Raw genomic sequence first — 27,814 nt, 5'->3', positions numbered from 1 at the left:
GGACAAGTCATCCTTGGAGAGGTCCAGGCAGTCCAGTTTGGCTAAGGACGCTGAGCGTTTCATGTGGGAGGGTGTGGTGAGCCCCGCATGCCGGATCCGAGCCTCTATTTCCTTCGCTCGCTGCTTGACCAGCCCTGGGCTCTTGCTGTGCCCCTCCACGCTGTGGCTGCTGGAGCTGTGGGGGAGGCCATAGCACAGGAAAGAGATGTCCAGAAGGTCCATGTTTTCAGCACGTTGGCTGGTGAAGTCCTCGCCGCTGAGCTGCCTCGAGATGCCAGCACCCCCCCTGCAGAGAGGCTTGGAGCTGTCCCTGAACAGGAGAGTCGTGTCTCCCTCAATGCCACATGGCGTGACCGGCTCATCATCTGTACCCGTGCTCTGCTCAGTGACGCCTTCCAGGTGAATTACGCAGGGGTAAGAGCAGCGATCTAGGCTGGCTGAAGGCGTAGAGGTCACCTGGGCAGAGGGGGAAGCAGCACTGAGGTGAACAGATAACTTACCACCTTCCTCACTGGGGCTGCCCACAGTGAAGGTGGCCTGCTTCTGTACCGCATGCTCTGGCAGCGAGAGGTTTACCAGCGTCAGAGGTCTGAGACAGGTCAGTGCCTTCTCCGAGCACAATGAAGGGTTCAAGTTTTCATCTAAAGACGGGATGGCTGCAGCCAGCCCGCCCTGCTCACAGCTTGCATCGGGGCGCTCTGCAGACTTTTCTGTGGGAGTGTATTCGATGATTTCAATTCTCTTTGGGAGGAGGGAGGGCAACGATGGCTCCTCTGTCCCATCAAATGAGACCACTGTCCTGCACTCCTGTGCCATTCCCTCCTGCCCCGGGCTGGGCTCTGCAGGCAGGGACTCCTGTGCAGAGGAGGCAAGGGGCGCAGGCAGGTGTCTGCCTGCAGGCAGCTCTGCCCCGGGAGGCGGCAGCAGCTCCTCAGTGCCTGGACCCCGTGCCTTGTCACCCTCCAGAGCCAGCTCCAGGGGTGGCTCCTCGCTCTTCCCCCGTGGCAGGAGCTCAGCAGCAGGAGAGTCGTTCCTGGAGTTCTTGCGAGTCGGTAAGATGCAGACTGGGGATGCGTGCTGGTGCTCTTGCTCCTGTCTCAAGCGCTCCTCGAACTCCAGGGTGGCTCGCCGGACAGAGCCAGGGCACCACTTGGGCTCAGGGTTGATAGAGCTGCGAGGCTCTTGCTGCTCCCCCCCAGGGCTGCTTTCCTCCAGGTCTGATTTACCAGAAGACAGCTGCAGGGAGGGGGCAGCTTCTTGCTCAGCTTGCAGAGGGTCCTTCTCCTTTTCCTGGTGTCCAGCACAGGCTCCTTCGCTCTGCTCCACCCTTTCTGATGCCCAAATCGCCTCCACTGGCAGGTCATGCACCATGTTCCTCTTTGGTGTCTGGGTGAGGTTGGCTGAAGCCTCCTTCTGCTGGACAGGTCCTGCTCCCTGGTTGATTGACTCGATCTCTGTAATAATTTCCTTCACAGAAATAGCATTTTCCGAGTGGGATCTCGTGAGATGGCCTGCACTAGGCAGCTCAGGGACCTCCTGCAACACAGAAACAGGAGAATTACAAAATGGATCAAATGTGCTGACACAGAGCAAATGGCAGCTGCTTAAAGGAAACGGGGGTGCACATCCCCAAAGGAACAAAAAGCGCACGTGCCAGCGTGTGCGGACAGATTGCAAGTGCCGTGATCATAACGTAGAAGCAATACTGCCTCTGGGACTACATTTAACACGTTTCAGGCTGGATTTTCACCTAGGCTGAGATTTAAGAACTTTTATTTAATTGCCACAAATTCCAAGGGAAATTTAGCCTGTTTTTTTTTTTAATAACAAAAAGTCCAGTTAGCAAAAAAAATCCTAATGCTGCTAAAAGTGCAGTTTTGAACTGAAAACGTGAAAGATTCTGCTCATGTACAGGAGCGAACAGAAGTACAGCATAAAGAATGACCGAGTGCTGAAATGCTCTGGTTTCCCGGAGGAAAATGGCCAGAGAGCCTCCCCCACCCGCACAGATGCTCCTTCTGCCAAATCACTGGAGAGCGCGTTGGCCTATTATATTCGGACGAGCCTCCTTACTGCCTCACATAGAGATGGAAAAGATTCAAGCAATGCAGCGTGGAATTTAAATAAGAGAGGCTCACAGAAAATCATGGCCCCGGACATCATCAATCCCTGTGAGAGCCCTGGAGGGGGGAAAGCAATTATGAGAGAAAGGTACCTCACTTCACAGGTTACTAAATTTTGTCAGGAACCACTCTCTACCCAGGAGAGAAGTGAGCCATGACATGCCCGATCCCATCACCCCAGGCCTGGACAGGCTCATTCTCTTCCTCCAGCAGTGGAAGCTCTACACCTGCCTTGATTTACTATCCCAATGCTGGTGCTTCCCAACCAGGGAAAGGCGCCAGTTCTGTCCCATTCTTTGGTGGATTTCTCAAGTCAGATAAATATCTGCGCAGGTTTGGGATGCTGGCTGGCCTTGGCTGTTCAGAGTTCAGCTGCACTAGTGGGTCAAGTCCCACCTACCTGCTCTCCTGATGCAAAACTCAAAAAGAAGTTTCTCATGAGAACAGCACAGCAGGTCAGCTTAAGGTCGACTCAGCCAGTGCCCCGCCACTGCCAGCAAACAGATGTTTAAGGAAAAAGTGCAGAAAAGGGCAAGTATCTAAAAGTGAAGAAAGGGGAAGTATCTAGCAATCCCTCCCCAAACGGCTACCCTGTTCAGTGAAAGCCAGGACTAGAAAATCCCCGGTCCACAGCAACCTCACAGCAAGAGAACTACTTGCAGATAGGTTCAAGCAGCAGTTCCTAAAAAACAACCAAGTTATTTTAACCTTTTGTTGTTCTTCATCTGTGGAAGAGTCATCCGATGCCTGAGGAGAGTTTCCAGAGCTGTTCCTTTGAGCATCTGCACCCCCATCTGCAGCAGGAGACACTTCCAGCACAGGCGCCCTGGAGACCCCGTTCCTTCCACTCCCTTGCTCCTCCGTCCTGGAATGGGAGCAGGTGCGCGACCGGCTCTCCTGGGAAAGCTCCACGAATTTCTCCAAAGCGCTGAAGAAATCAATCCTGTCTGTACTGAGGTCTGTCACTTCGGGCTGGGGATTCTGTTGGAGACTCAGGGAATTTTGGTTTGGGGATTGAGGAAAGTCTTTTAAGCATGAAGTGAATTCTTCCATGGGAACCAAGTGCACGTTCATATCAGGCTTAAGGGCATCTTTTTCTAGATCATCCACTGTCAAATCAGGAAACTCTCTTATTTCCAAGGGGTGCTGGAGTTGCATTAAGGCCTCAGAAGCATGGCAGTTATCAGGGGGGACAGAGTCTACACAACATCCTGCCGTACAGCCACTGATATTGTTCAGGTTCAGCTTGTCCTCCATCTGCTCAGCATGGAAGTCTCGACATGTAAACTCCAGGTGGATCCTTCTCTCCTTCACACACATCTCCTCAATCATGTTTGCATCCTCTGGGAGCTGCTGCTCCCTGTCTAGCTCAGCTGAGTAGATGGGAGACATGGGCTGCTGGTTGTCATTGGTTTTGGCCTCTGAGATCCGGTCGGCCGAGGTGGTGATCTCCTTCTTGTTCAGCTCCAGCCCAGACTTGCAGATGGGCTCATGATGGTCCGAGAGGTCACTGTCTGAGTGTGAGCGCCACAGTTTATTATGCCGCTGTTTGCTGCAGGGAAGAAAAGCAAATGCAAACATTGAGTAGTGTTTTCACATACCAGGGCCAGACCCACTTTGTTCTAAGAGGATGCAACCTACATGAAAAACCGTGCCAAATACTGGAGTCATTGACTGCAACTGCAGCTTCACCTAAACACTTCGGGGCCAAACCAGCCGCTGGAGAAGTTGATCTACTAACAATCCACTTTCCAGTAGCTAAATCCCACTGCACTGTTCTGCTCCACACACACGTATTCCCCAGCAGTGTTTTATCAGTCTACTCAACAAATGGAATGTTTAACCGACTACAGAATTTGGTCCTTTCTCAGCCAGCAAGTACTTTTCCATTTGCTAGCAGGTGAGCAATGGCCAGAAGAGTCAGAGTCCCTAGTCCTGGACATGAGTGGATGGTGGACAGTGAATGAAATCCCATTTCCCTTGTGGCTCCTTCTTTGAATAGCTTCAGTGATCAGTAACTGGGCTCTGGTAACCAAGGGGATGGGGTGAATAGATGTGGGTGTGTGTAAAACACAGAAGACATCCTCAACAGTCAACAAGCAGCCCAAAACACCACCTGCCTTTCACAGGAAGGAAGCTCAAGAGTCCTCCAGCTCCTGGAAAGCCCCTTTAGGAAGATCTGAGCAGTCACAGGCCAAGCAACTGCCAGCGGCACTGCACCACATTCCTTATCTCCACCTGCCAAAAAACCCAGCCCACGCTCCAGGGCTTACAGAGAGCAAAGGAGGCGAAGTGAAACCACACCAGCAGCCGTGTCTGCAAGGGCTTTGCTGAATGACCACGGCCACAGGGCTGTGCTTCCACCCTTTGCCCCTAGGAGGAGAGCAGATACTGCAGAAAGGTCCTTGGATCTGCAGGAGACCTTGCAAAACCTCTCCAGTCCCCTGCTAGTGTGAGCAGGCGCTCCCAGACACATCCGTTGGCTGCAGTAAGTTAATTAACAGATGCTGTTGAACTAATTACAGTGTACCAGTTTAGTTTTGGGTGCCCAACAGCTAAGGAAAATAATCCATCACGGATTTAGTTTTCTAACCTCATAATCAGCTACAGCCTTCATGTATGACACAGGGCAGAATCAGGTCCTTTCAGAGGAGAGGAGGGTCAAGACTAGAGGCCAAAGGCATTGCTCTGGGGTGCACATGCTCTGCCTCTAATGGGTTTTGGAGCAAAGCTTGACACTGGCAGCAGGCTTGTCTGTGAGGCAGGTTGTTGCTGAGGCTTTGTATGAGATGCCAAATATTTCCCATGTCTCTGCTCATGTAACCTGGGGAGAAGTTGTTGATGTTTTCTGAGGGCACTTCTCATCCTGGTGCTTCAGCGCTCAAATCCAGCACTCTGATGAGCAACTGATTTTGAAGGTCAAAATTACCCTCGTGCATGAACAAACCAAACTTGCCTAGCACAGCCTTGATCTGAGAATCAAAACAGATGCCAATAACCACTGGGAGAGGTGTACTGTATTAACTTTTAATCTTACACTTCCTCCAGTCTTACAACCTGCAAGAGGTTGTAAAAGCAGGGGCAGAGAACAGGAGCCCACGTCCCTTCCTAGAGCCCACAGCTACCTCTTGACCTTCCTGGGCAGCGTTCCTGGCACCGGAGAGAACAGCCCACGGCAGCCCAGGCGTTCAGTGTGCCAGACATGGCACAAGGTCTGGGGGCAGCACCAGGGCTGGCCAGCTTGTGTCCACACCAGCCTTGGACCGGGAGCCCCCCACGCCTCCCAGCACACTGCAGCCAGCTCTCCAGGCTCCGGTATAAAACTACTGCTGTTGATTCACAAGTTGCACAAGGCATAGGGGATCCCAAACCCTGTTTTCCTGTAACTTATCCATAACCAGTAAAAGAAACAGGGCTGGCTCAGCCTTTCCGTCTCTATCACCAGAGGGAGGGGACAGTTTAACTAACCCCAGGAAGTATGACAGTCCCAAAGAGTAAACCATGCTTGTTGTTGTGACTAAAAGGTTTCATTTCACAGCTGGAAAACATATCCCAGTTGCTATAACCCCAACACAAACCCGTAACTAGATAGTGCGAGCACATGGCTGCCCTCACATACCTTCCCTCTGAAATTGGAGCAGTCACATGAGCATGAATCTGTTGTTTTTTTGTTTTTGTTTTTTTTTACCTGTCCTGGAATACCACAGCAATAAACAAGGCAGCCAGAGGCCAGAGCTAAGTAACACAGAGAAGAAAGAGGAGAAAAAGCAGTTTGGAGCTGAGAAAGGAACTACATAAAGAGGGACCATTTCTGCAGCACAGAGAGGCCATTCCTTGCTTCAGTGAAGCTTCGCTTACTGCAGGCTTTTTAGTCCTACACACACAGATGTAATGCACTGCTCTTGCATTTTTTAAAGCCTCACGAGTAATCCTGTTCATGCCATTGTATGGGGACTTGCAGAGTAGGTCAGGAGCAGTGGTGTGCTTAAGTGGAAGGGGAGCCACACACCATATAAATGATGGCAGCAAGAAAGATTTACCTCCTGAAAAATAAATTACTGGAAGATGGGAAAAAAAAAATCCTTGTCTGTACCAGGTGGCTTTGCAGGTGTGCCACCACTTATCAGACTGACCGATTACCTAAACCAACGCAGGGCTGAGGGCTTGAAGATGTGATATACCAGCTGCTACCAGCCCAGGGCTCCTCACAGGTGTTCACCAACCTGTTGCAAAGGATGCTGGCATGCTTTTCCCATCTGAAAAGCTTCTTTTCCTCCATCCAGTCTACCCCAGTCTGCCCAATGCTACATAGCACACCACACTGGTCAGGTCATCTCTAGCTCAGAGTTAAGCACTGACCTTTATTAACCAGTGCCAGCAGCACGTTTGGTGTCACACGAGGCACCAAAGGCAGGTGTGGTGTCTGTCTCAAAGGATTTCAGTCCAGAAGAGCACGATTTCTTACAATATCTATTCCACTGTGATCTATTCCTGAGACTCGATACTACTTGGCTGCTTTTTCAGAGAGAAAGGGGGTCATTATGGCAGTCAACATTTGGGGAGCAGGGGAAGAGCAAAGCAGGCATGGGAAGAGGTGGAGGACAAAGATCCTGTGGCTGCACCCGATCAGGGAATAAGCTGGGAGGAGCCCTCAGGTTGCTAATCTGTGCAGAAGGGGAAAGAAGAAGCACACTTCAGTGACAAAAGGAGCTTACATCAAGGATCTGGTGTAAAAATCGGGAATCCAGACCTGGCTCAGCAGCAGAGATAGCCAGGTTGCCTAGAGCAGGTGGAGAGCAAAGGAGGAATGGTAAGTCATTGGCACAGAAAAAGGGAAGGGAGGTCTTCACAAGTGGATAGGACAGACCCAAAGGGACAAAACCAAGCGGAGGACAGAGGTGAGAAGTATGCCCTAAATAGAGCACATGAGTACCTGAGTTGCTGTAAAGAACAGCATAAGGCAGGCACCTTTCAACAGCACTAAGAAGCCATGAAATAATTACTTTGGTCAAAACATGCTAAGAGCCACCTCCTGTAGCAGGAGGCTCAGCTTGGGTAATTCTGCTTGCTTCAGACCTGCTCCCTGGCAAAGCACACCAGGATCCTAAACAAAATACCGTAATCTGGTGAAACACAAAGTATCACTACCTCCTTCCAGCTGATCATGTGAAGATATTGCTTAAGACAGCTTACAAGTGGATTTCTCAGAAACATGCAATATTTATGTCTTTTTGCTAATCAGGTGATAGGCTTGGGATTGCAACACACTCACCCATACCCAGGCCCAGCTCCAGGCCGGCCTCAGGACTCCACGCAGGAATAAACACTGCTGTTGCAATGCACAGAACATCCTGTCCCCTCCCCTAACACCAACACTTACCAAAGGGATCTAAATAAAACCAGACCAGCTGCTGAGGAGGGGCATGTTCAACAGGGAACTGTAAGGCTGAGATGGAGACAAAGCAAGTTCCCTGCCAAGTGATGTTACAAGCAATAGGGACATCATTTATCTCTGCTGGTGTCTGCACAGCTCTGAATGCTGCATTCAGATGGCAGTTCACGGGATACTACTCTTCAAAAAACAGCCATCCCAGAAGCCAAACAGCTTCCTAAAAGCTCTTTATTACACCCATTTTCCCAGGCTCAGCTGAGATAACCCATGAAAACAGAGCACTATCTTTCCCAAGACAATCATGAGCTTACAGAATGCAGTGATGGAAGTTCTAAGTAAAATAATGGAGTCAATCATTTAAATGTTATGCCTTAACACGGCTAATCCAGGTCATTCCTTCCACTCACCTGGCCAGCAGGATCCCTTGGTATTCCTCCAGCTGCCGCATAAAGCTGGGGTTGGGTTTGGTGACAGTGCGCCGTTCCTTCACGTAGTCATAAGCCCTGTCCAGGTTCCAGCCGTACTCCTTCATGGCGTAGGCGATCACTGTGGACGCCGAGCGGCTCACTCCCATCTTGCAGTGCACCAGGCACTTAGAACCATTTTTCCTGAAGTGGGAGAAAGACAAAAGAGGATCATTAAAGAGAAAATACGGCCTCTGAGAAGCTTAAGAAAATAGCAACTTCTTTACCAGAGCATTATCAAACACATTTTCAACACTGTGGCCACAGTTGAAGTCTGGGATGTGATCCGATAATCCAATTTACAAACCGGAGCAAGACACAAAGAAAGTGAAGAACAAGGTCTTAATATTCTTAACAGATTTTATTACAATAGCTCTTCTGAAGCTTTTATCGCAAAGTAGCCAAATATCAGTTGTTTGCAGAGATTATGAAGACTGCTAAAGACCAATATGGCATCCTTGAACTCAGCCCAAATGACCCACTGGTATCAAGCAGTATTCCAAATAAAAAGGGCATCTATAACACAAATGTGGCGTCACAGTTTAGAAACACACCCCTGGAAGATACTGAGCAGTTCAGGGCAGCCCCTAGCACAGCGATGTTGTTCTACTGCAAACTTCTGACGGCATATTATTGGGTTTGACAAATTGGCTGAGCAAGACCAACGCTGCTTTAGTCAGGTGTTTGAAACCCCACCTAGCCTCCATCCACATCTCTCGAGACACCGGTAGGTGCAAAAATCCAGCCAAAAGCCCCACAGACCAACCTGGCAGATTTTTCTTGATAACACCATTCCTTAGGGCTGTCTATAGGTAGAAATCTCAGCCCCCCGCTCGGTACCGGTCCAAATGCAAGTGAGTGGAAAAGATGACCTCCCCATGGCTGGAGGCAGAGACCTCAAATGACAGCTGCAGTGCAGCGCCCTGCTGCAATCAGATGGAAAATCCTTCAGCTTTAATTCGTTTTTCAAAGCAAACAATGCCTTTGAGTGCAACGAGCAGTTACTCTTCTTGGTGAGGCTGGTACAGAGCCTGAAAGGGCAGCCAGCACTCTGCTCCAGGGAATTAAAAAACATTTGTCTGCTGTGAAATACAAGGAGGAAGGCTACGGCCCTCCTCTGTGAACTCCATGCGCTGGGCAGCATTGGCATGGAGCGGGCTGAGAGAACTTGGGTTTGGCACTTTTGTTTTTTCCCTGAAGCGCTAGGTTTTCTGGATTGCCAGCTGTGTGAAGTTCCCACAGGACAAACCAGGAGGCCACAGAGCACACACAGCCACGTGCCTTGACAAGCTCAGGCCTCAGCTGCTCACAGCTGTCTGAGCCTGTACCTGCATCCACACTCCCCAGACACTCTGAGAGATGTCTGCACTGTTTGGGGTATACTGGGCTATAGCAGCCTTTAGACTGCTCTAAGACTTTCTCAACTTTGCAAATCGTGTTAGTCAAAACATTGCAATGCTTTTGGTGATGAAAAAAAAAGCCAAACAACAAGCAGGCAGGGCAGAGAAGGGGGTACAGTAATTGCCCCAATTTGGAAGATAATAGTAACTTACATCACCTCATACACAGTACTGAGGCCCAATTGTTTAAACCCCAACGGAAAATACTGTGGGCAGGAGAACGCTTCTGAGGATGACAACAATTCAAAATCAATACTTAAGGGAATACAATGATGTCTTTTAAAGAAACCATCTTAAATAAAGTAAGTCTTGAGCCATACTCAAACAAGTCAGCTTCTAAAGGCTATGAGAAATTGCAAGCACCAGCTATGGTTAAGAGATGACAGACTTCTATAATGGAAATAATAATTTAAAGGCAACGTATACCGATCTGCTTTCTGACCAGTTTTCCCTTAAGAAGGCTGCTGAATTAACTGGAGGCAGCTCGCTATAACTGGGATGCAGTTCTTTGCAGTAAAAACGTCCTACTTTCAGCATCCGCTATCAGATTATTCACTGTAACTGACCGCTCAGAGACCTACGCAGGCATTACTCCCGTTAAAGGGAAGAGTTTGCTCTGGAGCATGACACTACAAGAAATCACTTCCAGACCGTGGACTTCATCGTACAACCACACAATGCAGGGAACAGCTTATGTTTGTGTTTGGCTTATAAGGTTTTGCGTCTTGCTTTTGTTAAACCCTGCTCGATTTGTTACTGCCCTTTCCTCCCACCAGCACCTCTGCGGATTTCCTAAGCAGCAAGCAAACAGTTAGTTCTCTATTACAGGAATGATCTCCTCCACTGTTTGCCTGGACTGCAACTGGGCAGAAACCCCTCGCTAGTCCTACCCTGCTCCTTGTACAAGCACCCACAAGAATGAAAATTTGCGGAAGGCAACTCTGACCCTTAGACAGAAACTACAAAATGAAAATGCTTTGATCCTAGGTAGGCAAGGAGGAAAAGTAGTTAAGAAAATCAGTAGGAAAATATAAAATGTTTAGTATACATCTTCTAAATGCGTTTGTTCTGTTCTGAAAAGACTTACTTTGCCTTGGAGATGAATTTGTAGGTGTCATTCCAATAAGCCAGAAGATCTGTTGCTTCTTCATCATATACCCGAATATTATGGTATTCAAAGAGCCCAGGGAAGAAGTTATCTATTTCTCGAGTCACATTCAAAATATACCGCACCCTGCACGGAAACAAACAGCAGATAAAAATGCAGAGCGTGCAGAACACAGCAAGTTCAGAGAGATATCACAGCTGCTACACAACAGCCTTGCCTTGCTTTGCGAGTGGCAAAACTCAAAGCATTTGAAGTTGCAGTCTTGAACACACCTCCTTGGAAACCAGGACTTAATGCAAGGAGGCAGTGGCTAACAGACAAAAGGTTTTGCTGAGCAATTTAGAGCCTAGCCTCTGATAACTACTCTAAGCGCTAGCAACACTTGTGTCACAGGAGCTCCCGCACAGACTGTTCAATTAGTGTTTGGACACTTTCTCAAAGCCCCTTTGTGAATCTCTCCTCCTGCTGCACCAACAACACTAGAAGATTGAAGGCATAAGCTCGGGAGCAACACCATAGTTAAACAAATGCATAAAATAACTACAGAGAGATGTAACAGACAATGAGCCACTGGGGAGGATTTATTTCTTATCCCTAATTTTTCTGGAAGGGAAACTGCTAGAGAAAGCATATGGTATTTACGTACACTACATCCAGTATTTTTAGCCCTCAGGGTTACTCTAAGATGCTTATGAACTGCACTCATGCTGGGATATCAGACAAAACAAGAGCACTGCAAGGGAGTAACGTCCCTTTTCTCTAGCAGGTATGAGATCGCTGGCAGTCAAGTAGGACCTGTCTGACCCAAGGAAACGGCAGCAGACCCTGAACTGAATGAGGAGAGTCAATTTTGCCAGGCTGATTCTCCGAGGTACAGAAGTATGCTATCAATCCAATTGAGCAGAGTGATTATTTTTTTCCACTGGATTGGTACAAATAAGCCAAACCCATAAATAATGATTTAATTGCAAAATCTTGGTGCTTAGATCCACCTGGCCTAGGGAAAGGACACTCTAAGCTTAAGCCTGAAAGGTAGAGAGGGCAGGAGACAGAGGAACCCATCAGTGCTAAGCCCGAGAGCTACAGGACTTTACTTCCTACTGGGCCCCACTCAAAGCAACAAATACTCTTACATATTTTCCTTCCTGCCACAGTCTGGAGGTCCAGACTCCAAAGCACCTCTGTAATCGTGAGACCTCAGCCCAGAACAACGGGCTGGAGCAGAGGGCACAGAGCCAACTACGCAGCATCCAGTTAAGTAGTTGTAGCTTTTTGCTACTTATAGCTATGAGATTGCTGGCTTCCTTCGTTCACCAAGGGGATGTCAGTCAAGGTCAGGGAACAAGATTCTTTTACTTTAGGGTGCCTGTTTGTGGGATACGGAGTTTGGAGGAAGCAAGAGCTTGTTCAGATCTGCAAACCCTTTAGTAAGACTCAGGTTACACAGCAGGTATGGAATAGAGTTTGTTGCATAGACAAGTGTTGAGGCCAGGCTCTTGCTTTCAAGCTGATGGCCTGAAGCTACTTACCCTCTGTTCTGCAAGTCTTCCAAATTGGAGGCGTTCCATTCTGAGCCCTGCGGGGAAAACATTCAAAGGGACACATCAGCCAGAAGGAAGGCATGGCCAGACAACTGATGGAGGAAGGGATTGTCACCAGTGAACTGGAGGAGGAAGCTGGCCAGCTAAGTGTTGGAGAGCAGAGGGTCTTTTGAGTAAAGGGGTACACAGAAGAGTGGTAACAGGGCTGATGTTCAGCACCTTATCTCGCCCCATTAACCAGAGGTATTCTGAAGCAACAGGCAGCTCTGCAAAGCAGGAGCCCAGCACTATATGCTGGCACTTCCTGCAAACTGCCAACAAAACAACCTCAGCAAAGATGAGACCACTCCACCCTTTCCCTGGAGGCTGCTGACAGCTCTACCCCATAGAAGAGAGACTGCCTGTGTTTAAACACCATCCAGGTGCTCTTTATACATGAAACACCCATCTCACACATCAAAGGCAGCAACACCGTAAACTTACTTGGGTTACACCTCTTTTCCCCACGTTCAAAGCCTGTGTGAGCAGAGAAATACACATTCAACCCTGGCTAGCTAACCCTCTTCTCTGCAGCACACACAGGGCCTCCAAGCTGCTTGCTTCCTGCTCAAACACATAAACCCTGACTGAGGACAAAACCACTCAGACAAAGGCTTCCTTCAAAGATTAAGGTGCACAAGCTATCTGCTTCCCTGCCCTAAAATAGCTCCCAAATAGAAAGACTGTTCAGATGAAGGAGTAAGCAAGAGGGACCCAGGCAGCACTACCATCACCAGCAGAACAGCTCACGGCTGTTCCCATGGCACAGGCTTCCACATCGCCCCAAGGCCAGGAGAGGCATAGCCATGATGAGCTGGCCCTTGGAGCATACCCACCGCCTGCCTGCAAACTCTATCAGCCTGAGAGCAAGAACCTCCCAGTCTTGCAGAAGAAGCAGTGTCCACCCAGAGGATGGGTTGCTGCTTGCCCCAGAATGCGTGCATAGGCACCCCGTGCCTGAGATGGGGGAGCTCCAAGAGCTCTGACTCACAGGCACGCACTTGTGCCCATGACAGCACTTGCAGAAAAGTCCTGAGCTCTCACAGCCTGCGTCTAGATGTGCACGCACAGGAAAGGGCTGCATTACTATTCTGATAGCTACTGGGGACAAGTCTGTTGTCTTGTCTTGACACTTCAGGAATACAACAAACAAAAAGCAGCTGGTTCTTCCCAAACTGAACTACTTCCTAAGAGAAATCATCGTAATGAGGACACCATTCAAGGGTTCAGCACAGATGGGACTCTGAATTTCAAGCAGAATAAAAGGGCAGATGCTACATGCCATGGTAGCCCAGATTTCAACAGAATCCATTGCCTTCAGTCACAGATCAGGTCAATCCCAAAGCCCAGAGCTGTGCACGATCTGAAAGAGGACTATGGGGGCTCTTGCTATTCAGTATCTGCCAACAAACACATTTTGATCCCTGCTGTATTTACCCTAGCCCGCCAGACTTAGTTAGCTTCACATTGCCTCTTTCTGGCCAAGGAAGAATAATTTAATTCAGGCCTGGGAACCACCAGTTTCCACAGGTATGGAGAACAATGCTGCAGTGGTGAAAGCCTCTTCTCCTGTCCTTTGATCCACAATCACCAACATCATTAGGTCTCTTATTTCCTGCTTAGTTATTTTAGCACTCCTTAAGTGGGATCCCACAGGGCTCTTGCCTCCACCTGGAAGGAAACAGTTCCATGCCTTCCAGAGACCTCACTGTACAACTTTGCCTTGCAGTATACACGCTCCTGAATTAAGCTGGTGCCCAGCCCCAGCAGCACTGCTCCTCACCGCAGAGAGCTGCTTTGCAAATACTTCTATTCCACACATTAGCCACAGCTCTTCTCCTTGGTGCTGCCTGCAAGCCTTGTTTTAAGGGTCTTGTTCCTATTAAATGCATTCAGAGCCAAGACTCCAAGCCCTGCAGCGGACCGAACTGCCTGCACTGCTTTTGACTAGCACTGTAAGCCTGTAACAGGTCTCTCTCCCCAGAGAACACGTAGTCTGCAAAAAAAAAAAATCCATTACATCGTAGGTACTTCCTGCCTCTACCCCACCACAATTTCTTGGGAGCGCTCACATTAACATACACCATCCCTTCTGAGCCACAGCACTAAGCTTCAGGAGACTGGGAGAGGCCCTCTCCATTTGGAAGGACCAGCTGGTCCAAGAGGAATGGCTTTGTTTAAAGTTGAGCCAACCTCATAGGCTAGACAGCCCAATCAAACCTGCGTCCGTTGCTTCAGGGCTGGGAAATCCAGCGGAGTGCTGACTCACCAGAAGGAGGTGCAGTAATTAGACAGGCCCCACCAGCAATGAAAGGCAACTAAGCAAGCAAAACATTAAAAGGTGAAACGTTTACATCTTCCTTAAGTGACTTATATCCACGATTTTTTGTTAAGCTCCTCTGTTCCTCCTGGATCACAGGAACTCAGAGCTTTCCATGCTACAAGAGTGTCATTCCACCTGAACGTTACACAGCTCTCCCCAACAGCTCCCCTCCCTCTTTGCTGTAGTTATGCCCTTCCCAAACACACGCATACTCCAAGAACTCAGCGTGTGGGTACCCTGGACAGTTAAAGCTACAAACCTGGTCTTACATCAATGGAAACAGCCCTGAAAAATAGTTAGAATTAAGACTTTTTCCCTTCCACCCTCTAGCGACAGGGTCTACAGCTTGGCTGGTGTTCTGTGGCAAAGTTTAGTACAGCCAAGAAGCCAGGCAGCTCTTGTTCAGTAGCACTAGCATCTTGTGTCCTGCTTAAGAGTATGTGACTCCAGGATCAGCCAATCTCCCCTTCAGAGTTCCTTTAAGTTCCTCCAGGGGCCCCTGTGTCAACCAAGACATAGTGAGAAGTGTCAGGCATGTTTACTCTTGAATTCACTGTTAGACTTACCAAAAAGACATGATCAAATATCTGTGTGGGGCTGTCCATCTGTCCAAGGATCACTATCATTTCATTGTCAATGAACTCTTTGAACTCCCGCAGGTTACACACCATCTGCATCTCCAGCTCAGTGCGTATCTGGGTGGGAAGGAGGAACACAAGGAAGCCATGTGAAGTTTTTGTTCTGGCCTTTCTTCATGGCATAGAGAGCTCTGTAGTTTGCACAACAGCACTTCCAGTGCTGCTCCCTCACCACTCACCTCTTTTGACGTGATGTTCTCCAAATCTTTCTGCATCATGATCTCCCTTAACTTCGTCTTAATTAGCCGTTCCGTGCGCTCCCGCTCAGTCGGGCTATCAGAAGAAAGCAACAGAGTCACGGGGAGGGGAAACAAACTGGACTCATGACACTTTTTAAACAGGTATTGTATAGACTGTATACTCTGCAGAGTCTCAGATACTGACACTACTTCCCCCAAGCACGTCCCTCAGCTGGAGGGAATTCAGGTGACTGTAAAGCCCAGTTTAGATTCCCCGTTGTATATGAAAGAGACCAACTGAATGCTCCTAATCCATTGTAGTCATCCAGAGAACCTCTGGTATTTGGTAAAATTTAAATTGGGAAGGCTGCATTATACTCTCCGGAGCACTATCTAAGCCTCCCCCTACCTTTCTTGGAAAGGTAACAGCTCCAAAGCTCCTTACATGGAGAGACGAGGGCAGCTAAGCCTCTGTGCATTCCTCCAGCCTCTGCTGCCAGGGGCCTTATCACCAGCTGCAAAAATAGCCTGACTAACACCAGGGGAAGTTGCAACAGAGCAGCAGCACAGAGCTGTCTCACCCATCATCTTTAGAAGGGACCCAGCAGTAACATCTCGCACCACCTTTCCGTTTCTCTGGAAGGCTGCCAGGATGGCGACTGCACAGACACTTCTCTGCTTTACAAGTGTCCAACTGGTGGTTCACAAATAAAAATCATGGAAGTTCCTGGTCCTTTTAACCTCACACATTATTTCAGGACTCAATTAAGAGAATGCTGCCTAGGTGTCCCCAGGAAATCATTCAACTGCTGCCACCAGGGAAAGGGTGGGTTACATAAAATTTATATATGAAAAGCTACAAGAGAATATTAATCTGACAGCCTGCCAAAACTTTTCACCCACTCTCATTGTACATTAAAAAACAAATCAAGTGTGAAGGCTTGTTCACAGCTGAACAACTGCTTAGCATTATTATTCACTCACTGAACTCCAACGACAGGAAATATCTGAGAGCATAAATCAACCAATGGCACTATTATACTGGGAAAGCAGTGGGGACTAGTGAAGTCATTCCTTCTACTACAAACCGGGCAACTAAGCCCTCGTGCTTGGCATCACATCTGGACACAGACTACCTTTGAGGTTATATGGTATCAGTACCATCAGCAACTACTAATTACAGGGGTTGTAAACCTTGAATGTTGATACAGCCTATAAATTTTGCCTTTCCAAACTATCTACCTACCTCAGCCACTGTTTTGGACCATATATCACCAGACATCCAAGCATTTAGCTGGATACAGCTTGGGACCTATACACTGTCCTGTTCCACACTTGCAGAGCTCCTCAGAACAATGAAAAGCCACATTGTTCTTTGTCCCCGTTCTTAGGTGTATCAGATGGATGCCTATGAGGATGCTTCTGAGCTCACAGTCTCAGAAGTGCATACATCACCACTTCACTTTACAGCAAAATGAACTAAGGAAAAAAAGACCATGTGACTCTAAACATGTGCTCAGACACGTGCCATCATAAAAGCAAAGTCCAGAGAAACCTGTTCCTTCCAGGAGACACCAGGCCTGGAAACCAGAGGACAAAACCAGCAAAGAGGAAGGCCTAAGTACTAGAATACAACACAATTCTCTCTCACTAGTAACACAGGACTTACCTTGCAGAAGCAAAGATCTGCAAGCCTAAAGCCCAAGGTAAACAACTACACTGAAAACAGAGGCTGGAGGAGATGCAAGGCCCAGGAGGGCTAAACTTCCAGTGCTGGTGTTTACCTAACTAGGGGTCCGCTTATTATCTGGAACAGGAAACCTCTCCTCATTAATACCTAATTAAGAGTAACCTCTTGTGGAAACTGTCTCCTCATTTGGAGACTGAAGTGCTTGACAGCCAAACACTTTGGCTCAGCAGAGCCAGACCAACTTACACATCTGTGAAGAGGGCGGGCGAGTCGGGCCGGTGGGACTGGACATCTTGCATGGCGTTCCACTCATTGACTGACGACTGGTCAGAGTTGATATGGCTCTCATAGTAACTGACCCACGTGAGGAAGAGGCTCCCTGGGTAGTAATTATTGCTCCGTGCCACCTCACAAGCCTTATGTAAACTCTGCAGAGCAGACCTAGAAAGGGAAAAATATACTTGCAGGATCATAATTCCTTCCTCACGCTGGTATTGAGTGCAAAGCAGCAGCCAAATCCCGGATGCTGCTCACGTCCCATCAGTTGGTACAAACCCCAGTGCTATATCCAACAGCCCCCGGCACTGAGGGGGGACAGCAGGGGGCTGTCCTGCAAGGGTGTGGATAACCACACGCTGCAAGAGCTTGCATGTCTTATCTGAAGCATGCCAAGACAAGCCTGGATAGCAGCGAAGGTGCCCACAACTCAGAGGGCAGAGGCACCTGTGTGTCTGGCTCCAAAAACTGCTACCGCTACCTAAGCCATAAATAAGATGTGCAGAGTTCTTGTCCAAGACAGGGTGCTCTGACAGCTCTGACTGCGCCATCAGCTCCCCCGCATGCAGGGCCGGGACACCCAGGAATGAGACATGGAGAGCTGCACAACCAAGGGCTTAGGACTTGACTTTACTGAGGTGTTTAGGTGTCTGCCCTCTCTCACTGCACGAGGGATGTCAGAAGTTTCTTCAGCTGCTGCTGGGAAACAAATCCCCCTCTCCTATTTTTAGCTTGTTTTAAATCTTTGACTGGGATCAGAAGGATCCAGGTCAAAATCACTGGGGTGACACAGTAGCATGACACCCTGACAGGCAATGTATTTCTGCAATGCAAAGAAACTTGAGCCAGAAATACTTTCATGGCCTCTACATTCTTACATGAGCCACCCTAAAAGGAAAGAAAAACGCAGGCAGCTTCTCCTTCCTTCTCGCTATCACAATGAACATGTCTCACTGGAGACAGAGACTCCTAAAATATGCACAGCGTGTATTTCCTTATTTATGACAAATAAAAAAAAAAAGTATTTCAAACACATGCTCAAAGCAATTCTGCTTCGGAGAGATTCAAAGCAGCAGCCCTTTGCAAGGAAAATTACCCTATTCCTTCCTGCCCCCAGCTAAGACGAAGGTGCGGCTGCAGCAGTATTATAAACTCACTGCTGTATACCAGCACTTGCGTGCTTTTTTTCTTTGGTATCAAACTTCCTTTCCTGTCTCTGAAAGAGACTTCTGGCTGCTCGAGTAGGTCTCAAGATACCAATAATGCAAAGCAGCACCTGCTTTTTAAAAGCTCAAGCAGGCAAAACACCTTGGAAAAACAATCACTGGGAACAGATTATAGTAAGTACTTACCACATTGCCTGTACAGACACTGGCTTGAATATATGAACCCTGTTATCTGTCGATACGCTGAACCCTCTGGAGACAGGAAAAAAGGCACAGTAAAAATGTGTCCCAAAAGCAACTTTTCAGTTAATAACTGATAGTTTGTAGCACATTAGAACAGCAAAGGAGTAGCCCTATGCATACATTGCTGAGTTCAGCTAGCAAACAGATCAAAATAGCACGCTAAAAGCTCTAAGGTAACTTTTTAAAGCGGCTGCTGTTCGAGAACGAAACTAAGACAGTGGGACAGTGCTGGGCTGTGCTGTTTACCTTGGCAACACAAATTCAGTGCCACAGCTGGGAGCAACAGAGTCCAGCTAAAGTGATCCTGGGGCAGCTACCAAGGAAAGAAAAGTCATTCCACGCACTGCACTGGACAGCCTTTGTAACTGGCACAAACAGGAGTCTGCAAGTCAGGTGTCTATTTGGCAGAGAAACATCATTCTTATTCTGCGTTCAGCTGAACGCTGCCTGCTGCGAGTGTGATGGAGGAACACATAATAGGATCCCTTTAAGGAGCTTTCACTACACACCCACTCACCAGTAAAAGCTCCTTTACTCCAGCTTAAACACACACACAAGCCACTGTCTCAGGGCGTGTTTATTCACAGATAAGTCAATCACTGGTGTTCCCTGCCACAACCACTGTGATTTAGGGCCTTTGAGCCTACTAACCCAATACAGGTCATCAGTAGGAGGTCTGCTGGACCTGTTAGGGCTCTGCAATCATTTGAATTCTTCTCTCTTTATATATATATATACACACACACCATGCTGTAAGCTAACACATGGAGACCCTCTGCTATTGACCTAGAACATACAAAAGACACTCACCCGTCCCCATCCAGGTGGATTAAGGTGTCGCTCCACAGCGGCAGCACCAAGCCCATTGTACAAGTGCTACTGTAGTAAGAAAGAGAAGGTCAGCCCATCTGCTACAGCATCATGCTATTATTCTAATTTCCTAGCAATGGTTGCAGACGTTTGCACTCATTAGAAAAAAAAAGAAAAATCCCAATGTTGCTTCAGGGACAAACAGAGCCAGTGTTGTTCTAGAGGTGTCTGGCAAGGATCATTAACCAGATACAGGGTATAGCAGTACTCTTTCAAGCAAGCTTAAAGGGTTAACATACGTCCAGGAGAGGAGCAAAAAGGATTCAGAAGCAGCAAGCTTTGTGCGGAAGGTCAGAGAGGGCTCACAGTCTTCAGTAAGCTCAAGGCTTTCTTTACAGACTAGTCCCTCTCGGGCTCAAGTGGTTTGGTTCTACCTCTGATTTTGCAATCCATAGCTTTGTTTTCTTGTTTGTCCCTCAGCCACAGCTGCTGGGACCGGGGATCAGTCTAGTCTAAGAGCAGGGTGACTGGCAGCACAGTACATTAGCAATCACAGCCTGTCACCCGTTGTTGACTCCTCACCTTTCTTCTCCCTCCCACACCTCAAGGATGAGCACAAGAGCCAGCCGAGACAGACGCCTCTTGGCAAACCCACTCCTCTCTCAGCTGCTTTGACCTCTCTGCCCTCACAGTCACCTGCTTTCTGTAACACTGAGCAAAAGGCCAAGTTAAAAGCAGAAGTCAAGTGATGGAAAAAAGGCAGGGGCGGAGGAACCCCAACAGAACCTGCACCAGGCTGTCAAACAAAAAAGCTGAATCTCATAAAGCTGTAAAATCAGTCCATAATCAAAGCAGCATCTTGAAGAAGAATCGGATTCAACTGCCTCCTGTTCTTATGCTTTGCACTAACTGCTCTCCAATTTCCACAAGCCCTAACACCCCCTGCAGTCTCTGCAGCTCATGAGAAGTGGGGGAAGAGGGTGATACTTGAGGTTTCAGAGAGTCAGCAGACACAAAGCCCTGTAGATGCACACGCCTCGGAGCGACTGGTGCCCAGCACAAGGAGACACTGCGGCATGCAGCTATTTCTGTTGACAACATGAGATGAGCTCATGGAAAGATGTGTTTTTAAAAGGCTTCCCAAGGTGGCCAGGGTATTTTTAGTGATACTGTTCAGCAAGCGCTTATCAGAGACCATAGCAACAAGTCTACATTGAGTTATAAATACCAAGTGGGCTAGGGGAGGGTGTATCAGACTGACCATCCAGAACCTCAGTAACTCTAGCAGAAAGCTAAAATGACCCTGCTATGTTATTAGAGACTGAATACCAGTGAGCTCTCAGTTATCAAAGGTGGCTGTGCTGGTATATCACAGCCAATAGCAAGCTCCAAGCTCACAACAACCTGTGCAAGGACAAGTTATTCTTACACTACTGCAAGAGCATCTCTGAGCTACAGCTGTGCACACATGCACAGGAAGGGAGCCAGGAGCCAGTGGCACCATCAAGCTGGTCCCCCATTTAGCAGGCATCACTTGAGCTAAGCATCCAAATCAAGCCACTTGAAATTAAGCATGGTGGCTGTTGCGATCAGCAGGCTGTTTGGAAGGCCATTTCTTAGCCAAACAGTTCAAAAAGATTTTCTAATCTAAGCCTGCTAACTATGTGAAAGTAACTTCTACCAACTAGGGTCAGCAGCAAGACTCATTCCTGCAGCAGTTGTGCTAGAACTAAGCATGTGTATGAAACCTTCCAAAATGGTTTGAATACCAAGGTTTTTTCTTTCCTGCAAAGGCCGAGACTTACTTACAATCCTTTAAAAGAGCCATGTGCCTCCATGCCCTCCTCAAAGTGCCCAGTGTCCCTTTCTATCCTTGAAGCTTCTGCCCGTGAAGCTGCTGGGCGTGCTGCCTGCTGGCTTACAGTCACTCCAGCAGCAAAAGGCCACTTCCCAGCCACATTCTGTAGCCTTTTGGAGAGGTCAGCAGCAATTTAAATGAATGAAGCAAAAGCACTAAATCCTGAAGACATACTGATGTCTGGGGAGAGTACATGTTGTGTAAGATCTCCCATCAGCAACCCTGACATTCCCATCAGGCCCTTTGTGCCATGACCTTGGCAAGGGGCTGCCTGACAGTCACTTTCTTACTAGCTGCTCTCCTGAACCCTGATGTCCAGCTCCTCTAATTGCAGCTTTTCCTTTCCTTGCATGGGAGTTGTCCCTGTCACTGGTGTGCAGGTGCAAGGCTTAGGGACCTCACCATTCAGAGACACTTAAGGGCACTTAATGTCCTCACACAAGCCTGAGGCTCAGCTGTGCTGTTGCCTTCCATTTTCTACCTCCTTTCAAGAAATAAAAGGGGAATTCTGGGTCTCAAGGAAGGTGTTAGGCTGGAAGATCTGAAGCAGTCTATCCCCAGAAAGCATGAACACCAGGGAATGGTTTCTACGCTTTACTCAACATGTGGCTGAACGCAAGGACTTTCCCCACCTGGATGCTATGAGTACCTGTCATTGGAAGAGAAATCCATTCCTAGGACAATGCTCTCTTCGGTGTCTTGTCTGCCGTTGGTGGACACTACCACCATGTATCTAGTGCGGTTCTGGTAGGTACTTTCCAGTCTTACAGCCTAAAGAAAGGAAGGGGAGAGATCAGCAGTGCAGCCAGCAAAACACACACTATTACCTTTACAAGCCACCTTTTCATGCTGAGTGACAGGCGCAGAAGCAGTGATGCAGTTTGCACTAGTACAGATGGCCTGTACTTCTCAGCTGGGTAACCAGCAGAGGGAGAAGCGACTTACTCTCTCACACAATGCTTTCCTCAACTGCTGGCACGTTCCTGGTGCCTTCTGGACACCTTGCTGCAGCCCTGCTCTGTCCCACCAAGGCTGCGTTTAACCAGTAGCCTACGAGGCTGACTGTCACAATCCTCTGACTGGTCCCAGCCTAGTTAGCTTCAGGCAGCATTACATGTTCAGCGAGATAGACGGGTGTTGAATGTGCTCTCCACCTCACAGAGGGCTTTATCCAAAGAGCTAGAGCTTTCCTTTGTATGCTACAACAGCTCCAACGAGACTCTTTCCACCACCCTCCCAGATAGCTGGACAACTAGGATCCAACTGATATGAGGTTTCCTGCTGGTCCTTTGAATTTTTCCAGCAACTTCCCTAGTGTAGAAGCAACCCTACTGCCTTACAGCTGGCAGGAAAAGACTTCCCTATTACTAAGGTGTACCCATGGCTGGATTTCGATTGCTCAGAAGAGGTGAAAGTCATTGTGCTTCATTGCTCCTACCACAACCACGTGCACCCCAGTGCCAAAAGAGAGATCAAGCAGGACTGGAGGATGCCTGAATTTCACCCCAAACTCCCCCAAATCAAATACTACTGACAGCATTCAGAAGGCAGCTGTGCAGCTAAGTTGTGAGCGTCAGACCAACGCTGAAGCTCCTGAAATGCTACGCTGAAGTGTTATGCTCCTCCAGAAGCCACAAGGAAGCGAGAACTGAAGTGACTTCAGCAAGTCTTCTTACAGACAGACTGCTGGTTAGTGAGGAGCCCAGGAAAGGGAGCCCAGCGTTTTAGGTTTTGCCTATAAACATCTGCAGTAGGCACCCTTTACTTGCAGTGTTTTTTGTGCTCTGTTCCAAGCCATTTGCAGTTATTTTAGTCACAGGATCCCAACTAGAGAAACTAGGACATCCCTAGAAAGGAAGTGTCTTAATTATGCATACTGAATCTTAACTTTGGACGGCCTAATCCAACCCCAAGACACTGTCTGGCTTCAATGTTTACCTTATTGTTCAACTGCTTCTTGAACTTTGAGCAGGGCCTACAGAGAGTAAACACGGGCAAGAAGGAGCCGTCACAGCCCAGCCTTGCCCTGTGCTGCGGACAGAAACCTGCCTGCTGCAATGGGACCCAGTTGCTGAATTCCTCGCGATCCAATGGTTGAAGCTTGAAGTGGTGTTTGACATCCTTCGCAAACTGAACCTGAATTCCTCAAACACCAACAGCCCTCCCGAGCCACTGCTTGTGTAGACACTTCTTGGTGGCCCACAGAAGTTCATGGCTCAGAGAGCCCAGTTTAAACAGTCATTTTATCCTTAAAAAAAAAAGCTCACAAAATATCGTGTGGGATCTCTCAGGAGTAGGCTGCTTTTCCCAATATGCTCCTTTAGTTCTTTCTAACTTGGTCTTGAGGCCAGAATGGCACCTCCTTGCCTAGAGGAAGCCCCCTCTGACCTCCTCACACCTCGCCTGTCCACTAGCCAGTAAGTCTTGGCCACAAGATATGGCAGAGTCTACAGCAAAGGTTAAAACAGCACATGGCAGTCAAAAGAGAGCTCGCTATTTCACCGGAGTGCTCTATCGCAGGAGACTATGCTGAGAGCAGCAGGGCAAGCTTCCCAGTGGTGTTGCAGGGAGCAGCAGCTCTAGTGATGGGGGCGGAATAGCAAGTACAGGCAGGAGATGGTGTTGACCACGTCTTCTAGACTTGTCCAATGGGACCAAAGACTAACAGAAACTACCCAAATGCTGATGCCAGCAGACAGACATGCTCTGTACAGCGAGAGACTGTGCCCCACCCCACCTCTTTAGGATAAGTCATGCTAAAACCAGCCTTATTTCCTTCTTGCTCCTTGAGTCACTGGGATTCCTTTGAAAACACGGAAGATCAAGGTGGTCAGGCCTTCAAGGTGTGAATTCTGCCAAAGACGGCTGTTTCTACAACTAACCACTTGTAGCAAAATAGAAAGGGTGCTCTTCAACCTAGAAGAGCAAGCAATCACCAAGGTCTTGGTGGTTAAAGTCATTATCTACATTAGGAACCAAACCTCAAACAGAAACAAAAAGACTTGCCTAAAATGGGAGAAGGCGGACAACAGCTGCCCTGTGTCCGGGCCATCCACACACGAGCTCTATTCTGCCTCTCTTGAGGACAGTCCAGCAGCAAAAGGATTAACATAATCTAACTCGCCTTGCTAAACCAATTTGGCTAGCAGTAATGGGAAGTGTGGTCTTAATGCAAGACCCTTTAGAACAGGGCTAGACAAACAGCGATCAAAGGTCACGTAGCTTCAAGTCAGTCAGGTGGGATTTTCAGAGGGCCAATTAAGAGAAACTGGGCATGGCTTCCCGTGGCTCTCTAGATTCAACACTTACACCCTTCCCACAAAGCAAAGAACCATGATTGGAGCAGATAATGTGTTTTGCTAAATTTACTAGAATAATAAAACAGCAAACTTGACATCGTAAACCAGCCAACCTCAAAAGTTACTATCAGAGCTCCAACACGCCCACCAAATCACAAATTGGTCTCTAACCTTTTCATTAAGGTCTAGTTCATACGCTCACCCAACAGCAGGAGCACACCAAGTCAGTGGTCTGATGCCTTTTAAATGAAGATATTTGAAATCCCAGTCAACCTAGGGAGGATGGCCTAGCTTCAGGGACTGATGAGATGGAGGGTTCTTTCTCAACAGCTCACCTACATAGAGCTAGCTTTCTCCTCAATTTGGGGAGGTTATTTATAGTTTGTTCATGAACAAGAAGTCCTCTGTAGTCCTTTCAGGGCCAGCAATGCTTTTCTTGGTTTTAGGCTCACCTAAACAGAAGTCAACTTTATCTTCTGCTGCATTCTTGCTTTGTCAGAAGTGTGATGTGGTGTTTTACACCAGCCCTTATGAAAAGCATATTCCAAGAGGTAAGTTCATACTGACCTTTCATCTTTTTTGTGCTATACGATAGTAGATGTTTCATACAACACATTTCTCATTGGGATATTTGATTTGAAGACAAAAAAAAGTGCCCAACTTTCTGAAGTCTTCTTTTGTTACTGAACATGTGAGTGAACAAGTCCCCACTTTGCTAAGCTACAGGAATACGTTCAATCAGTTTGCACTCTTAACTCATTTTCCTCCTTCCTACTGACCTTACACTGGTACCACTGCTCTAATCCTGCTCTCATGGAAGGCTAAAAAACTCTGCCAATAGCTCCAACAGAAACAAGAGTTGTTCCAAATATTAAGTGTAGGTTTACAGAGGATTAGATTCCTCTGCTGCCCTCTGAGCTGTGAAGTCTGCCCTCCAAATGACAGCAGCCAATGCAAGAAGAGAATGCATTTCTCTCAGTACTGTTTATATTTCAAATCTAATTTGTATCTACTATTTTATGAGAGAGTCTATTGCAGCTCTGCACACCCTTCATTCGTCAAGAATCAATTAAATTCAAGTAGACTATCGAACTTAACCTCATGCAAGATTTCAGCATTCCAAATGCAGCTCCCAACAAAAGGGTTTATGTCTCAGCCCACAAAGTCCTTATTCAGCTGTTAAGGCTAATTTGTCCCAAATCACACAATGTAGCCAGTGATATTGCTGAACAATGATTTGTTCAATAGCTTCCAATGTTCTAACCCTGGCTCAGATTTTGAAAAGCACTGAGAACTCCCATTCCCATCACTTTCACTAAGATTTTAGTGACAGCAAGGTGTGCCTGATGAAGTTTGGGAGTAGGTCCTTTATTTTGCTTACAAAGATTGCTTATGGCAAATTATTTGCAGTGGTCATTTTTAAGGCTAAAGCATTCCATAGTAACCTTGGCTGTTTCCTATCTATACTCGTAAGATCAGTCCAGCTCCAGCACAGCTCAGGAGGATTCAGCAAACCAGAGGTGCCAGAATAGCACTTCTGATGCTGGCAGTCCTACTTTGGGCATACGTTGCTAAGAAGCACCAAGACAACACAGGAAAGAAACTTCAGGCTACTGAGTGATGAGAGGTGCAGATACACTTCAATCACGCCTGACCTTGTAGAGCACTTCAACATGTCCTAGACAAATTCCTCACTGCTCTTCTTTGGCTTCTGGAGGTCTTGAGGACTGCATATCAATGCTATAAACAGCAATGCCTAATTTTCATTACATCGTTATAGGAAGCAACCACCCAGAAAGGCAGAAAGACAAGGTTCAATATAGGCACATACATACATACCGACATGGGGATCCCACATGCTCCTTCCTGATAAGCCATGGACTTTGGGGATGCAACTAGTTAGGAAATCGGAGCGAGCAACACAACTGAACTAACGTGGAAGGGCAAGTGTTCATGCGGGTCAGACATAAGTCACCTACTCTTGATTTAAATAGGACACAAGCTATTTACCCAGCTTCTCTGGCAATTGTTACAGTACTTTTTGAGAGCCTAAGTACTCAGTACTTGGTTCAGACAAAGGCAGTCTTCTAGCCACACAATTTGTCTCACTGAACAGCTAAATAAGCAGGCCTTTCATAATTAGCTGCTTTTTTACCTTTGTGGTTGCAAAGACGACTCCCCAAACCCGCTGATGAAACCACTCAAACATACACACACCACTGCCTTCATGAGTTACACAGGTGTATTTGTCAAGTGGAACTTCACCTTTATGTTCGTTAACAGCAGATAAGCAAAAAGCCAGCCTACCAGTCTGATGTTGTCTTCTGGGCGGAGCAGTATGAACATGGCCTGCAGGTGTTGCTGGAGATCCCCTGCAGGAAAGAGGGAAAGGTGAATGCACAAAAATAGTTTTAAATCGCGTGCAAGTTCCCGTCTGTCCAGCCAGAGCAAACGTCCACCAAGAAACCTGACACGTCACCATGAGCGTTGTCACTTCCACCCACTCAGAGATGACAAAACTCCATCGCTCAGTCAGCTGCTCTTTGCTCCATGTGCTCACCTGTTCCCATCTTACCATGCTCTCTCCTGCTAAATCCTGTTATCTGTTTAACAGAGGTTAAAAAAAAAAAAAAAGGCATTTCAGTACTCTTTGTTCCTTTAAAAGACAAGGCAAACTAGGTAGAAACAGACCCCGTCCCATGGTTCAACATCTCATTCTACTACTTCAAAGGGGATACTTTTGTCTAGGTAGCAGTTCTGCACTGAGTAATAAGTTGGTGTAAAAGAAATGGCAGATTCCTGATTTGAAGTGAGATTCAGTCCCATCTTAGAGCAGCTCATGACCACATACGCTTAGGTACCAATCCCACCCAAAAGCAGCTGAGAATTGCCACCTGAAAAATCAAGCAACCACAATTTTTCCTAGAAAATGCTTGCTTCACTTTTACTGGTGAGGCGGAGGAAGACTGAAAGGAGGAAAAAAAAATCACAGTCATGCAGTAACTTTAAAGTCTTCTTAAAAAGAGTTGAGTGTCCCAGGTTCCTAAAGCAGCAAGCATTTGAAAGACAAGCGAGATGCCTTTCTGTTGGTACTGCCGCACTGACTTCTCAGCACTCTTCCCTGGCCTGGAGAGAGCCAAGAGTTTCTCTGCTAAGCACATTAACTTCTGACTGTCAGTAAGCACTAACACCTCCAGCAAGGGGCTGTTTTTTCAATCATTACCTGGAAAATTCATCTGCATTCCCAGAAAGGAGAGTTCAAGGC

The 27,814-nt window shown here is 47.6% G+C and overlaps 1 protein-coding gene across 1 annotated transcript in view; it reads right to left on the bottom strand.

Moving 5' to 3' along the window:
- SSH2 (slingshot protein phosphatase 2) overlaps nt 1-27,814 on the bottom strand; it is a 66,969-nt gene that overhangs the window by 1,542 nt on the left and 37,613 nt on the right. Inside the window, 13 exon segments of the mRNA XM_009328652.1 lie at nt 1; nt 4-1,536; nt 2,832-3,675; nt 7,923-8,123; nt 10,467-10,613; nt 12,017-12,063; nt 14,957-15,085; nt 15,208-15,301; nt 17,144-17,338; nt 18,526-18,591; nt 19,393-19,461; nt 21,900-22,021; nt 26,857-26,921. The exon segment at nt 1 is cut by the window's left edge and continues 1,542 nt beyond it. Coding sequence (XP_009326927.1) covers nt 1; nt 4-1,536; nt 2,832-3,675; nt 7,923-8,123; nt 10,467-10,613; nt 12,017-12,063; nt 14,957-15,085; nt 15,208-15,301; nt 17,144-17,338; nt 18,526-18,591; nt 19,393-19,461; nt 21,900-22,021; nt 26,857-26,921 — 3,513 coding nt within the window.

The sequence above is a fragment of the Pygoscelis adeliae genome, unplaced genomic scaffold (genome assembly GCF_000699105.1).
Source record: "Pygoscelis adeliae isolate BGI_AS28 unplaced genomic scaffold, ASM69910v1 Scaffold347, whole genome shotgun sequence".
NCBI lineage: Eukaryota > Metazoa > Chordata > Aves > Sphenisciformes > Spheniscidae > Pygoscelis > Pygoscelis adeliae.
The sequence above is the reverse complement of the archived record's forward strand: the minus strand, read 5'-3'. Positions and strand labels throughout refer to the sequence as shown.